A 16,649-nucleotide genomic window follows, 5' to 3' on the forward strand; every position below is an offset into this window, starting at 1 on the left:
TTTATTTATTTTTATATATTTTAGACAACAAAAAATAAATAAATAAATTATAAACGCCATCAAATGTGGAGCTAGTGTAATGAGTGATTAATTGATTGGTTTCTGTTCATACCCTGGCCCAATAATAAAGGTCCAAAACCCAAGCAAATAGGCCCAACCCAAAGGGTTGGCCCTCACCCAGTACCAGCCTTCATCCCCAAGAAGTCGGTACTAAACACGACCTGCTCCAAAGAAGTCGGATACAAGGGTTATCTGGCAGATAACACTCATTCGAATGAGTAACTGCTCCTAGAAACTCTCTAACCACTTCATAGAGCCATATCTTAACCTCCCTAAGATATGGGAACGGTTATCCACCTAAAAAGGTGGCACTACTTCAGCGGTGGTTATTGGTTCACCACTATAAATACACTGACACCATTCAGGTATCTCTAAGTTCCAATATACTCTCTAACCTGCTCACACTCTTGCTAACTTAGGCATTGGAGTGTCTTTGCAGGTACCACCCCCCATTCTTTCTCACGCACAAGTCGGACGGAGGAACACCGAGTACCAGGTCCACTCGATAGTCACCTCCTTCACACGTTTGGGCCAACCAACGCCATCCGGCCCATTAATCTCCGGTTACCCACCGTAACATTGGCGCCGTTGCCGGGGACCCGAGAGATCAACCAGTGATGGCAGATAGATCCCCTGAAGAGGGTCATGTGGAGACAGATTCTGAACAAGAGAATTTGAACACTGGAAACAATGAGGCAGACCAGACCCTTCACCAGGAAGCCAATGATCAACATAGGGAAGGAACCTCCGGAATCAAAAATCCGAAGGTGAATTCCTCGGAGGGGCGCGAATCAGAAAAAGAAGGACCCTCCCACACAAGTGAGCTTATGGGATTAATCCACAGTCGCCTCGAGCAGCTGGAACAGGAACGGGAACGACAAAAGGAAGCCGAAAAGAACCTAAAAGAGGAGATGGAGCGACGAAAAGAGTTAGAGAGAAAACTCTTAAAGTTAGAATCCTCCCTCAAAGGTCGGAATTCCCACGACGATAGAGAAGATTCCCCCTTAGGAGAGAAAGATCCTTTTAGCGAGGACATAATGAGGGCAAAAGTTTCGAGAAACTTTAGAAGCCCCGATATGGACCTCTACGACGGAACCACCGATCCAAAGCATCATCTGAGCAACTTTAAAAGTCGGATGTATCTGGCTGACGCTTCTGACGCTACGCGATGCAAAGCTTTTTCGACAACCTTGTCAAAAGCAGCGATGAAGTGGTTCGACAGCCTCCCTCCGAGGTCAATTACCAGTTTTTAAGACCTCTCAAGAAAGTTCTTGATGAGGTTCTCCATCCAGAAAGACAAAGTAAAACATGCACCAAGTCTCCTGGGAATAAAACAGGAGGTCGGGGAGTTCTTACGGGCCTATATGGAAAGGTTCAACAAAGCATGTTTGGAGATTCAAGACCTGCCCACCGAAGCAGTCATCATGGGGCTAGTCAATGGTCTTAGAGAAGGCCCCTTCTCCCAGTCCATATCAAAAAGACACCCCGCCTCTTTAAGTGATGTGCAGGAAAGAGCTGAAAAGTACATCAATATGGAAGAAAACGCTAGGCTTAGAGACCCGAGCTTGCGACCCGGTCCCCCTCCCTCAACGAAAGAAAGGGAGAGGGAAGCTAAGAAGAAGGAAGAGCTCGGCCTCGATAGGCCAAGAAAATATCACTCTTATACTCCACTGAAAGTTCCTGTAGTGGACGTATACAGAGAAATTTGCAATACCGAAAGGCTGCCTCCTCCCAGGCCCATTAAAAATAAAAGAGGAGGGAGCCGCGGTGATTACTGTGAGTACCATAAAATATATGGGCACTCCACAAACGACTGTTACGACCTTAAAAATGTGATAGAAAAACTGGCCAGAGAAGGTCGGCTTGACAGATATCTCATAGAAAGGTCGGACAGTCAGGGAAAAAGAAAGCGAGATGATATGGATAAAAGAGACCCACCACCACAAACTCCGGAGAGACATATCCATATGATCTCAGGAGGGTTTGCGGGAGGGGGACTCACAAAATCCTCTCGTAAAAGACATCTCAAGAGAGTTTACCAGGTCGAAGAAGGGTCCTCCGACCTTCCAACCATTTCATTCACAAAAGAAGATGGGCGAGGAATAATCCCTGGGCACGACGACCCAGTGGTAATCACCATGATCCTGGCAAATGCCCATCTACACAGAACACTAGTAGACCAAGGAAGCTCGGCGGACATCCTCTTCAAGCCCGCTTTCGACAAACTAGGGTTAGATGAGAAAGAGTTAAGAGCCTACCCCGACACCTTGTACGGATTAGGCGACACGCCAATAAAGCCACTAGGATTTTTGCCCCTCCACACCACCTTTGGAAAGGGGGAGAAGACAAAGACTCTGAGTATAGACTTTATAGTCATCGGCGTGGGGTCAGCCTATAATGCTTTAATCGGCAGAGCTACCCTTAATCGACTCGGAGCGGTGGTATCGACACCCCACCTCTGCATGAAATTCTCGACCTCAGCGGGGATAGCAACAATGATGAGAGATCAGAAGCTAGCAAGGAAATGCTACAATGAAAGCCTAAACCTGAGAGGAAAAGGCAAAGAAGTTCACACAATAGAGCTCGGTGGAGCAAGGATCAAAGAAGAGCTGCGACCCCAGCCCAGGGGAAAAACCGAGGAGATTCAGGTCGGCGAAGAGGAAGGAAAAAATACTCACATAGGAGCCAACCTAGGGGAAACCCTAAGACAAGGGTTGACCAAGCTCCTAAGAGATAATTCCGATCTCTTCGCCTGGAAGGCCTCCGACATGCCTGGGATAGATCCCGAGCTCATGTCCCACAAGCTTTCGGTCTACTCGGGATCACGACCTGTACAACAACGAAGACGCAAGCTCGGCCCAGAACGAGCTCTAATAGTAGAGGAGCAAGTACGAGCGCTCCTAGAAGCCGGTTTCATCAGAGAAGTCAAGTATCCAACATGGCTAGCCAATGTAGTGCTAGTCAAAAAACAAAATGGTAAATGGAGAATGTGTGTCGACTATACCGACTTAAATAAGGCGTGTCCCAAGGACCCTTATCCACTACCAAGCATTGACGCCCTAGTAGACTCTAGCTCGGGGTATCAATACTTGTCGTTCATGGACGCCTACTCAGGATATAACCAAATCCCGATGTACGAACCAGACCAGGAAAAAACATCATTCATCACGCCCAGAGCTAACTTTTGCTACGTGGTCATGCCATTTTGATTGAAAAATGCAGGGGCCACATATCAGAGGCTGATGAATAAGGTGTTTGCCCCTCACTTAGGGAGCTTAATGGAAGTGTACGTCGACGATATGCTGGTAAAGACCAAGAAAGAAGTCGACCTCTTGTCTGACCTTTCACGAGTCTTTGACACCATAAGGCTGCACGGGATGAGACTAAATCCTGCAAAGTGCGCCTTCGCGGTGGAGGCAGGAAAATTTCTAGGATTCATGCTAACACAAAGAGGGATCGAAGCCAATCCCGACAAGTGTAGAGCTATCCTAGAAATGAAAAGCCCGACTTGTTTGAGAGAGGTCCAACAGCTGAATGGCCGACTAGCAGCTCTCTCCAGATTTTTGGCAGGATCAACACTAAGATCCCTCCCACTGTTCTCCCTATTGAGAAAGGGACACCAGTTTGAATGGACTCCCGAATGCGAGGAGGCATTCCAGGAGTTCAAAAAGTTTTTGAGCCAACCTCCTATTTTGACCCGACCTGTAGCCGGAAAGGACCTCGTCCTATACTTATCCGTGGCAGACAAGGCTGTCTCAGCAGCCTTGATAAGAGAAGACAAGGACGGTCAACACCCAATCTACTTCATCAGTAAAGTTCTACAGGGCCCTGAGCTAAGGTATCACAAATTAGAAAAGTTTGCCTACTTCTTAGTAATAGCCTCTCGAAGGCTACGGCCTTACTTCCAAGCTCACACAATAAGAGTCCGCACAAACCAACCCATGAAGCAGATCCTCCAAAAAACGGATGTTGCAGGAAGAATGGTTCAATGGGCAATATAGCTCTCCGAGTTCGACTTGAAGTACGAAACTCGGACGGCGATTAAAGCCCAGTGCCTCGCCGACTTCATTGCAGAATATGCGGGGGATCAAGAGGATAAACCAACTACATGGGAACTCTACGTAGATGGATCCTCCAATAAAACAGGAAGCGGCGCAGGCATAATATTGGTAGACAAAAGGGGAACCCAGATAGAGGTCTCCCTCAAATTTGAGTTCCCAGCTTCAAATAATCAGGCAGAATATGAAGCCTTGATTGCAGGATTGAAGCTGGCAGAAGAAGTCGGTGCTACAAAGGTAATGGTATACAGTGACTCTCAAGTGGTGACCTCCCAAATAAGTGGAGAATATCAGGCAAAAGACCCAAATATGAAGAGATACTTGGAAAAAACTCTAGAGCACCTTGGGCGTTTTGCAGAAACCGAGGTCACGCACATAACTCGGGACCTAAATAGCAGAGCAGACGCCCTATCCAAGTTAGCAAGTACCAAGCCAGGGGGAAATAACAGAAGCCTGATTCAAGAAACTCTCCAGGAACCTTCAGTGGTAAAAACAGAAGACAAGCAAGAAGTCTTTGAAGTGGTCGGATTAAACCTCGGATGGATGAACCCCTTGGTCGAATACCTGAAATTCGACATCCTCCCCAAGGAGGAAAAGGAGGCCAAGAAAATCCGAAGGGAAGCGCAACATTATACCTTGGTGAAAAATATTCTCTATAGAAGGGGGATATCAACACCATTGTTAAAATGTGTGCCGACCTCAAGAGCCACTGAGGTATTAGAAGAGGTACACAGTGGAATCTGCGGGAACCATCTCGAAGCGAGGTCATTAGCCAGAAAGGTGGTCCGAGCTGGATTCTACTGACCAACCTTGCAGAAAGATGCCACAGACTTTGTGAAAAAATGCCAACCATGTCAAATGCATGCAAATTTCCACGTGGCCCCCCCAGAGGAGCTCATCAGTGTCACCTCCCCATGGCCCTTTGCAAAATGGGGAATGGATTTGCTAGGTCCTTTTCCCTAGGCGCCAGGACAAGTCAAATACCTAATAGTGGGAATAGATTATTTCACAAAGTGGATAGAAGCAGAACCACTGGCCACCATCACTGCACAAAGAAGTCGGAGGTTCCTCTACAAAAATATAATCACAAGGTATGGGATACCTTATTCCATTACCACAGATAACGGAACCCAGTTCACCGACTCCACCTTTAGGAGCCTAGTAGCCAGTATGAACATCAAACACCAGTTCACCTCAGTGGAACACCCACAAGCCAATGGGCAAGCCGAAGCAGCCAACAAAGTCATACTGGCAGGGCTGAAGAAAAGATTACAAGATGCGAAAGGAGCTTGGGCTGAAGAGCTCCAACAAGTACTATGGGCTTATAGAACAACCCCCCAATCCGCCACTGGAGAAACACCCTTCCGACTAGTTTATGGCGTAGAAGCCATGATCCCAATAGAGGTCAATGAGCAAAGCCCAATAGTGATTTTCCATGACAAGATCAGGAATATACAGAGGCACAAAGAGGAGCTCGACTTGCTCCCCGAAATCCGAGAAGAAGCCCAGATAAGAGAAGCAGCGTTGAAGCAAAGGATGACCGCAAGATACAACAAAAGGGTCATCCGAAGGAGTTTCACCCCAGATGACCTGGTCCTAATCAGAAATGATATTGGAGTCAACAAATCAGGGGAAGGAAAGCTCGCTGCTAATTGGAAAGGACCATACAAGATCAACGAGGTCTTAGGAAAGGGCTATTATAGGGTGACTGACTTCGACGGCAACGAGTTACCAAGATCTTGACATGCTTGTAATATGAAAAGGTACTACAGCTAAAAGCGAACTCTACTCCCTGATGTACTCTTTTCCCAATTTCATGATTTTTTCCCAAAATCAAAGGGTTTTTTTCTGAAAAGGGTTTTTAACGAGGCATCATAGTAGGGGCTAAGGGAAATAAATAATCAAAAGTCCTTAGTAGCAATAAGGTACCTCCTCAATTAATAAAGATCTCTTTAATTTTAAATATCTCTTTTAAATTCCCTTTTCATTCTCTTTCTACGAAACGCGCCGATTTAAGCTCGACAAAACGTGAAAATTCCATGAACCGACCTAGATGGTCGTCAGGATAAAACGACGAGGTACAAGTCGGCGTAAAGAGGCTATAGAAGTCGATCATAATAAACTCAGGAGCATTCCGACTCATAAGTCGGAATGCGAAACCGAGTAAAGTTAAAATGAATCGAAAAAGTAGCCTAAGTCACGAAAAACTCAATAAAACAAAATTAAGTACTAGGAATAAACAAAAAGAGATAGGAAAAAACTAAGAAAAATTGTAAGGCTGCCTTGAGGATCAAGGAGATTCAGAAAAGCAGGCAAGCCCCAAAGAAAAGGTTTTTTCCAGAAAAGATCAAAGAGTCAAAAGAACCACGAATAGAAAAGCATGCGTGCATAAGGTAACTCAAAACCCTTATCCAAAAAGGGCATTTATTTATAACGATAAATTAAACCCTTATTAAAAAAGGGTATCATAAATTGTTTTGTTTACGGCCCTAAAAAGCCAAAAATTGTTCAAGCATCAACAAATAAATATAAAGAGTTTAAAAAGGGGGTCTACAGGCCGGACCCCCAATAGCCAATTCACTTCTTCGCAAGAGGAGTAGGAGGATCACCACCACCAGGACCAGGAGTTGGAGGGAAAGTCGGAGGAGCAGCAGAAGAACTCGGAGCGTCCTTAGAACGAGGAGGGGACTCTATGATCCTCTGCCCCCGAGTCTTCAAGTCAGACTCGGACTCCACCACGGGGACAGGAGGATCCACGATGGCACCATCAATGACGACCTTATCAGGGTCCAAAGGAGAAAGGTCCAAGTCAGGAGCAATGACTCCGACCTGCTCCTTGAAAACCCTCCAAGCCTCATCAGCACCATCCGCAATAGAGTCCTCCAACTCGGTATAGGCCTTCCGAGCATTCAGCAAGTCATTCTTTACAGACACAAGATCAGCAAACAAATTGTTGTAGCTGGCTTGCGCTGCTTTCCTCAAATCCACCTCCATGTTGCATTGGGCTTGCAACTTCTGCTCCTTCTCCCGGAGGCTATCCCTCTCCTCCTTCAGCTTGGCGACTTTCCCCTCCAACTCCCTCTCATGCTCCTGATATATGCGAAGCCTGCCCTCCAGCTCCTCGACCCTCGAGGTCGTCCCTAAAGAGCTGATAGGAGTCTTCTCAAATATATCCAAGAGTTTGCCACAAACCCCCGCTGTCTTGAGACTCTCCTCAACCACAGTGGTGAGGTAGTGCCGAACAGAAACATCATCCATACTCATACGAGCATGAGGATAGATGTTCTTTCGGACGAACGCAAGAGCGTCCGCCTCACCAGAAGCGCCAGACTCTATGGTCTTGCGCTTCTTCGGCTCTGGTTCAGGAGTAGGTCGGACAGAAGGGGGTGGCAGAGAGGAAGCAGAGGAAGAAATTACAATAGGCTGGGAAGGAGTCCCAACGTTCCGAGGAGGAGGAGAAGGAGAGACAACTGCCCTAGCACCACCAGATCTGGCGCGAGACTTTGCCTTGGCTTCCTGAACCCTCTGAAAAGACTCTTGAGCGTTTTTCTTTGCCATCTCTACAAAAACAAATTGGTCGCTAAAAGTCAGGCAAGTCGGTAAAAGAAATCGCAAGTCGGAAATAAATGAGAAACGCAAAAAAGGCTACCTAGTTGCGACTGGACAAAAGCCGGCGACCCCTGAAGAAATTTTTTAGTATCCAAGTATGGGGCCCTCCCCCACACTTCTCGGAGGAACCCCACAATGGCCGCCTCCACCTCATCCAAGTTGTCAAGACCATATTTCTCACAAGGGGAGGCCTCCACCCAGTATAAAGGAAATCGAGGGGAAGAATTGTCATCCAGGAAAAAGGGGTGGTGACCCTCTACTGCTTGAACTTTGAAAAAATAGTTTTTGAAATCGTAAAAGGATTCGTCAAAAAGGGTAAAAAGCCTCCGACCTTGTATGGCCCGGAAGGACACCCACTGTTGCTTATTATTTAACCCACTGAAGGGCTTGGTCATGTGGAAGAGATAGAAGAAAATCCTCAGAGAAGTCGGGAACTCTAAAGCCTGGCTGATAAATTGGTAAATTTTCAAAAAACCCCAAGAGTTGGGGTGAAGCTGGGTGGGAGCAACCCGGCAATGACGTAACACAGACATTTCAAACTCTGAAAATGGAAGAAAAACGCCCAAACGGGTGACCATACTCTCATACATAAAAAAGAAATGAGGGGCCGCCTCGTCGGCCCTCCCGAAGCAAACCCGGTCTTCTGGACCCGGGACTACCAACTCGTACTTCGGCTCATCCTCTTCAGAAGTACAAATTCTATAATGAGTACGAAGGTGGGTGATAAACTCGGTATCGACTGAAGGCTCCTCCCCTAGAACCGTGACATCAACCCACTGAGAAAGAACATCTACGGAAGCCATTTTCTTTTCTTAAAAAGGGTGACAAGAAACCTACAAAAAGAAAAGGAAAATCAACACGCGGTCTCTAAAGGGAGGGAGTACGGAACTAAAGCCTACAAACCAGCCTACCTACAAAATAAAGGCCCGAAAATAGAAAGCATGTTACAGAAAGGGAAAAAAGCTAACCTTTAAGTCTGAAATCAAGACTGGAAGAAGTAAAAGCCCCCGAAACGCAAGAATGCAGCACGAACAAATGCAAGGGAAATTCGAAAGATTGCAGAAACGAAACAACGAAAGAGAGGGAAAGTATTTATAAAGACGTTAGGGGCATGATGGTAAAACTGGCGCTATCATTAATGAAGATGCACCGTTACCAAGGCCATTAAAATCCCCACGCACACCCCTAACGGACACAACGCTTGATTAGACGTAACTGACAGAACCGAAAGGTCAAGGAAAATCACGTCGGTTCTTAAACCATCACATCGGTCCTCTTGCAAATCGGCTACGACCCTGAGTTGAATACTCGAACCCAAAAACCAAAAGGAAATTGGGCTCGAGTAGGGGCACTGTTCATACCCTAGCCCAATAATAAAGGTCCAAAACCCAAGCAAATAGGCCCAACCCAAAGGGTTGGCCCTCACCCAGTACCAGCCTTCATCCCCAAGAAGTCGGTACTAAACACGACCTGCTCCAAAGAAGTCGGATACAAGGGTTATCTGGCAGATAACACTCATTCGAATGAGTAACTGCCCCTAGAAACTCTCTAACCACTTCATAGAGCCATATCTTAACCTCCCTAAGATATGGGAACGGTTATCCACCTAAAAAGGTGGCACTACTTTAGCGGTGGTTATTGGTTCACCACTATAAATACACTGACACCATTCAGGTATCTCTAAGTTCCAATATACTCTCTAACCTGCTCACACTCTTGCTAACTTAGGCATTGGAGTGTCTTTGCAGGTACCACCCCCCATTCTTTCTCACGCACAAGACGGACGGAGGAACACCGAGTACCAGGTCCACTCGATAGTCACCTCCTTCACACGTTTGGGCCAACCAACGCCATCCGGCCCATTAATCTCCGGTTACCCACCGTAACAGTTTCTAATATTCTTTGTTTACCGGCCCCACATACAAAAATATTTGAAAAAAAATAAAAAAAATTTAGTCCAAAACAATTTAAAAATATTTTATTTCGTATTTTTTAATTACTGGTGGAATAATAAAATAATATTAAATACAATGAATATATACTATAAATATTACATATATAAAATTAAGAATACTAAATTAAATAAAATATGTCCTAATATTATCTGCCAATATACATGTATGTTCTTTACAGCTTTTTAATTTCAATATGGAAGTAGAGTTTGGGTTGGATGTGGTTATAAAAAAGGGGGTACTTGACCTGTGTGTGGTGTCCGAGCACCACAAATCGAACCATGCGTGTTCCAGCTAGTTTCTCGGATGGCCCGAGTTGTAGGTGAGAAAACGGACTGTGCGTGTTGTAACTCCCGGCCACGTGTCATGCGCAGATATCTCCCGGCAACGTTGTCCTTATACCCAATATTACCCCCATGTTGTGCCCACACCCACCATCCGTTTTCACTTTCATCTTTTCACCAAAGAACACCTACTACTTCTTCTTCTTTTTTTCATTGGTTCTTGGTTTGCATGGTGAAAGAAAGCTGAAAATGCTAAAAAAAAATTTAGAGATGTTGATCGTCCTGAACTTCATATTATACATTATCTCAGTCATCCAAAATATGTAATTTTTTTTGAAATTTTTTAAATATTTTATAATTATAATTATTATTGTTAGGAAGTTAATTATTATTGTTGTGGGTGAAAATTGAATTTAGGAACTATTATCATTTTTGCCAGATTATGTAAGTTTTTTTTAAATTTTTTTAATATTTTATAATTAAAATTATTATTGTTAGGAAGTTAATTATTATTGTTGTTAGAACTTGAATAGGAATGTTTATAATTTTTAGGTGATTACGTTACTTTTTTTTGGAATTTTTTTAATATTTTATAATTATAATTGTTATTGTTAGGAAGTTAATTATTATTATTATTAGAATTGAATTTAGGAATGTAAATGATTATTATTATTATTATTTTTATCTGATTATGTTATATTTTTTTTTTTGGAAAATTTATTAGTTTTTTATAATTATAATTATTATTGTTAGGAGGTTAATTATTATTATTGTCGTTAGAAATTGAATTTAGGAATATAAAGAGAATGGTTATTAGTTTTTTTTTTTAAATTTAGGAATATATGTAAAAATAATAGTTAGAATATTTGTTTAGATGTAGTTAGAATATTTTTTGTAATAATTTTTAAAGTTATAATTTTAAAGTTATAATTAGTTAATTATAATTTTATAATTAATTTTAGAGATTATGATTTTAGATATTATAACATTTTTTTGTTACCGTGAATAAATAAATAAACAACTAATCTAGAATTGTTAATTAAATAAGAGTATTATTAGTTTAATAAGAATTGGAATTATGTATTAGTTTTTATTGTTAATAGTTAGTTATGAATAATTTTTAGGATTATTAAGTAAATTTAGAAGTTAGAATGATGTGTTTTAGTTGGATTTAGTAAGATAATTTATGATAGTTGTGTGGTTTCAATTAATATATTGTTGAGTTAGTTGTGCAGATTTTTTACTAATGAGACTTAATAAATTGGTGGGTTAGTACATGGTAAGTACTAAATGTTGTAATTAGGAAAAAGTTTAGTACGAGTTTGATATTTTAGTTGCTCTAGTAGTAAATTAGTAAACGTTAACGAGTTGACTAATAATAATTTGTTATGTTTTTGTAGAGTTTAAGGATGTTGACATGTGATCACCTAGTCCCTCCGGATCGGAACAATGAAAGGGTGGAGGAGCATTTACAATTAATTGGTTTTTATCATGCATCTCAGATTGGGGTAGTCTAATGTCAGAAAGCACTGGTGAATGCTCTAATCGAAAGGTGACACCCAGACACACATATCTTTGACCTTCCGATTGGTAAATATGCTGTGACGCTTGAAGATGTGGCAATAATTCTTGGTCTTCCGACGGACGGTCTTCCAGTCACAGGAATGACAATGAGTAGTTTTGAAGCCTTGGAGGCGGAGTGTTTACACCAATTTGGAGTTGCACCCAGTAAGTCGGCATGTAGAGGAAGCTGCATAAAACTGACCTGCTGCGGGATCTAAAAGAAAACTTACAGTTGACTGATGAAAATAGTATACAGAGGTATGTAAAGTGCCACATTATGTTGTTGATCGGAACGATCTTGTTTGGGGACAAGTCTGGCGCAGGTGTGCGTTGGAAGTTTCTACCTCTGCTTCGTGATTTTGGGAGTATTGGACAGTATAGTTGGGGATCGGCATGCTTAGCACACCTATACAGGGCGTTATGTAGGGCATCTCGTTATGATTGTAAGGAGATCGATGGTCCGCTAACACTTCTATTGGGTTGGGCTTGGATCCGCCTGCCATATCTAGCGCCGCTTTCTAGGGAACCCCGCAGTTTTCCGCTTGCAAACAGGTAATATTATGTTACAGTCATCCCTATCTTATTATTTAGAATCCAATTGTGTTAATGAAATAAGTCATATTAGGTGGCATAACTGGGAGCGTGGAGAATGTCGCTATAGATATCTTACGCTTGCTCACTTTAGGAAGGCCTTGGATGATCTTCAGGAAGGTGGAATAAGTCATATTAGGTGGCATAACTGGGAGCGTGGAGATTGTCGCTATAGATATCTTACGCTTGTTCACTTTAGAAAGGCCTTGGATGATCTTCAGGAAGGTCATGTGTGTTTTCATTGAAGAAGTATTTGTTTCGGATTTAGTGTTAGTGTTAATCTTATTTTTATTGTTATTGTTCTTGTCATTGTGATTATGAAGTGGATTGTAATCATGAGTTTACTTTATCTTTTTCAGTTTGTGTGGGTTGCTTATGCTGTCAATCGCGTGGATCCGGACATAATTCCTCCAAACATCTACATGCATTCGGTTTGTTGGAGCGCTACAGTGCCGTTGGTTTGTTTTGAATGCATTGAGTGGCATGCAACCGATAGGTATAGGCGACATTTCGATTTTGTTCAGGGAGTTTCTCATCAGGAACGGAATCTAGACAAGGCACACAGAGAAGTCTTGACTGGTCCTAAGAATCTTAACTGGGCCACGGCCACGACTCATTCATTTTGGGTGATGCAGTGGACAAACAGGTATAATCATGTTCTTACTGAGCTTCCCATGCCTTCACAGTATCCCTTGGATACTTACAAGTACTTGTACCGGACAAAATTTGGGTGCCGTTTGTACTTGTCCAATCTTGTGGTTCAAGAGAATGATGAGGCTAATCAGGATATGGATGTTGACAATCAAGAGCAGGAGCCACAGTCACCTCTACCACCCCCTCCACCTCCAAATCTACTTCCACAAGAACAACATATATCCTCAAGCCAATATGTACCTCAAACACAGTTTACCCCCATTATACCCAATACATCAACAGTATTGGGGTATGCCACAGTTTGACATAGGAGAAGGAGGTTCTTTTAGCCAGTTGCTTGGTTTCATGGCTGCAGATGCAGGACAATCACAATATGCCCAGCAGCCTGATTACTTTATATCGGGTAGGTATTCCTTGGATGCGAGACATTCGTGCTGCACTTCGTCGGATGCTTCTGGAGGGTTTCTATCTGTTGACTCTAGTAGGAGTGACGGTGGTCGTGAGATTCTTAATAGTCAAAACCCTAATCGTGTTTCAATGGGTCTCATTGAAGAAAATGCTAACACACTTGAATAAGAGACTGATGGGTATCTAGTAGATGGACCGAACTCAAAAGACGAGGACAAAGAGGATGAAATAGAAGAGTCCGACGAGGATGAAGAATCCCGTAATTATGGTATTATATTTTATACATTGCTTTACTTCTTTAATGAGTTGATTATATTGTAATTCAGTTGACTATATGGTATACTTGGTTGGTTTGTAGAACTTATTATTATACTACTATGGTATCTTTGTTGGTTTGACTACTTTATGTACTTGTTTAATTAAATTGTATACAGGTGAGGCACATACTCCAGATGAGGCAAGCAAAGGTTACAATCTCAGGGTTGATCCGCCACGTCGTAGCGCTAGTCGGTACACTCCTTCTGTTTTCAAAAAGGCCGCCAAGAAGTGCAAGAAATTTGTGAAGGATGTAAAGTGGGCAATGAGAAAGTAGTTGTTGTGTAGTTAACATTTTCTATTTATCAGTTTACTTCTTTATGTATTAATTAACTATTCTATGTATAATTACTATCTATGTCATGGACTAGTTGCTATAGTTATAATGTTTCAGATATAATAACATAATGTTTCAAATATCATAATATGGAGGAATGTTTGGTTAATACATAAAGTCGCATTTGTCATAGGGTAGATTGTCATAGGTTACAATGTTTCATCTCTCACAATGTATGAATCTATTGAGTATCTCCGTCGGCATTTGCACCCGCTGTCTGACGGCATCTACTACGACTGTGTCCCTTAGCCCTACATTGCCTACATCGTCTGGGATGATGTAACATTCGTGTATCCATCTCATTCAAGAAGCGCGTCATCCTGGGGCGACCTTTGGTAACGCGTCTCAGGAACGGATTTGGTACGAATCGAGGCCCATTGTAAGCGGGCCATGTAGTTGGATTTTCCAGTGGCCTAAACCTAGCTCGGTACACCCGCCGAACTTGGTCCATCTTATACACATCATGCACATAGGCTCGTCAATCCAGTCGTTAATTTGCACAACATGCAAATACATGTCGACAAAGAATCCGGTCTACCTGAAACTCACCACAGTCACATGGTTGTCGACGGAGGTCAACGGCATATTCCAGTTCACTTGGCATCTCACGCACCTCAAAGACCTCATTCTGCCGATCGAAGCAACTGACCTGGATGTTTCCTGATGCTAGCTGGTTTGCATGCAACTTTGAGGTCACGAGCTCAGAAAAAACATGCCCAGCATTAATCCGTGCTTCTGCCTCGGCTCTTTTTCGGGTGAACAACTCGTTAAGCTTGTAGAATGTTGCCTTGACAAGGGCAGTGATGGGGAGATTGCGTGCACCCTTCGAAACTGAGTTGATGTACTCCACTAGGTTCGTCGTCATGTGGCCCCATTGGTAGCCATCATCAAATGCCAACGCATACTGTTCGCGGGGAATTCGGTCTAACCAGTTAGTGTAAGCTTCGCCCCGTTCTCGTAAACGTTGGTAACGCACTTCGTACTCACGCACCATCCGCGAATGACCTGCACGATAACAAAAAACAATCGTAAAAAAAATGGATGACAAGCAATTGTTGAAGGTAACTCTGTTAGCAACAAACCTAGAATTACTCAACGTTACCTATATTGATGACCAATTTTTATAGGTACAGTGCCTTAAATTTTCTCAAAAAATTTGACTCTATATGCCTGATGCAAAACATGTGAAAAACTATGGGAGGTGACCAAGCTCCGTTACTGCGTGCCACAGTTGCATTGATGGATTCGTGTCAGTCGGATATCAGCCCCACACTATCCCAAGTGACAACATGTTGTCGCAGGTTACTGAGGAAAAAGTGCCACGCATCAGAAGTCTTTTCCTCCACAATAGCAAATGCAATTGGGACGATATTGTTGTTGCCATCCTGTGAAACTGCCACTAACAAACAACCCTTATACTTTCCGTACAAGTGAGTCCTATCCACCTGGACAATTGGCTTACAATGTCTGAATGCTCTAATGCAGGGGTAATAACTCCAAAATACTCGATGCAATACCCGAATATCAGTCACCAAGTCATCGCCTTGATATGCAGGCATAGTCTGAAAATAGACGACAGCTGATGGCTCCTTATGACACATGGACTCAAACCATATAGGCAATGCTTCGTACGATGCTTCCCAACCTCTGTAAATTTTTTCTACTGCCTTTTGCTTAGCCAACCATGCTTTCCGATAACTGACGGTGTAGTTGAACTTCGATTGCACTTCTACAATAACTGATTTTACCTTTAACGAGGGGTCAGCCTCGACTAACGACTTGATGGCTTCTGCAATTGTGATAGAATCCAGCTTAGAATGATCCTGAGAAATGGTGGCTCTGGTACAGGTGTGACTACCATTATACCTCCTTATAACCCAATAGTGCTTCCTGCTGATCATGCTAACCCTGACAAGCCAATCACACCCTGACCCATACTGTGTACACTTGGCATAAAATGTCAACGGCTCCGATTCATACACCCGGTAGTCTACACTTCTTTGGATGGTATAATCTTTCATTGCCTTAATAACAGATTTCCTGGAACTGAATTCCATCCCAATGGCAAATTCACCATCTGCGACAATAGGAATTTCTGCGGTGAAGGCAGCCGAACAGAAAATACTCAATACACGAATATTTAATAATCGAAACTAGAAGTAAATCAATACTCACAACATCAATTATGATTTAAATAAACTGTACATCTGGTCATTATCTCATTCTAAACAAAATAACAACATAAACACATAATTAAATACTAATTAATAAATACTAATTTTTTTAAACTAACTCAATAACTAACTAACAACATTATTACCTTAAACTTAACTAAATAAACCGATAAACAAATGCTAGTTGAGTATATTTTCACACTTCACTTAACTATTTGGTCCATCGATCAATCTAAATTATTACAAGCTTCTAATCCTATTTATGAATATAGGCAACCACGTACCTGCACTCATATATTCCGAAAACTCCGGAACATGCATGACATCCAAATCCAAAACTCGCATGAAAGATGGCTCCTCAAATGGTACTTCGTTTGCGAGTGCATTTGCCACTTCCGTCACATTTGGAGCCATGATGCCGTCACCTTGATCTTCATCACCATCTGGACCAACAACTTCGTAATTGCTTTCGAACTCTTCTTCACTATCACTGTTGTAATCTTCGCGTACAATATTCCGGTCGGCCTTAGATTGTTCGAACTCAACGTGCAACTCGATGAACGAGATTTGAGCACGACTTTCAATATACATTGAAAACATCTCTTGCAAACTAGATTCGTCTGTTACATATTTGGATTGGACGA

At 42.6% G+C, this 16,649-nt stretch overlaps 1 protein-coding gene across 1 annotated transcript; it reads right to left on the reverse strand.

Moving 5' to 3' along the window:
• Positions 1 to 14,012: 14,012 nt before the first annotated feature.
• Positions 14,013 to 15,732, reverse strand: LOC140182920 (uncharacterized). Its single transcript, XM_072230892.1, has 3 exons — positions 15,138 to 15,732; positions 14,370 to 14,836; positions 14,013 to 14,282 (listed from the first exon to the last, which is right to left on the reverse strand). The coding sequence occupies exons 1-3, from the start codon at positions 15,730 to 15,732 to the stop codon at positions 14,013 to 14,015; spliced, it is 1,332 nt and encodes a 443-aa protein (XP_072086993.1).
• Positions 15,733 to 16,649: the final 917 nt, after the last annotated feature.

Source organism: Arachis hypogaea, chromosome 20 (assembly GCF_003086295.3).
Source record: "Arachis hypogaea cultivar Tifrunner chromosome 20, arahy.Tifrunner.gnm2.J5K5, whole genome shotgun sequence".
NCBI classification, from domain to species: Eukaryota; Viridiplantae; Streptophyta; class Magnoliopsida; order Fabales; family Fabaceae; genus Arachis; species Arachis hypogaea.

Coding starts and splice junctions, on each gene's coding strand:
- LOC140182920 (XM_072230892.1), bottom strand. CDS start 15,732: ATGATCAGCAGGAAGCACTATTGGGTTATAAGGAGGTATAATGGTAGT. Junction 14,837..15,137: donor TGCGTGGCACTTTTTCCTCA/GTAACCTGCGAC, acceptor GTTATCGTGCAG/GTCATTCGCGGATGGTGCGT. Junction 14,283..14,369: donor GTGACTGTGGTGAGTTTCAG/GTAGACCGGATT, acceptor GATGTGTATAAG/ATGGACCAAGTTCGGCGGGT.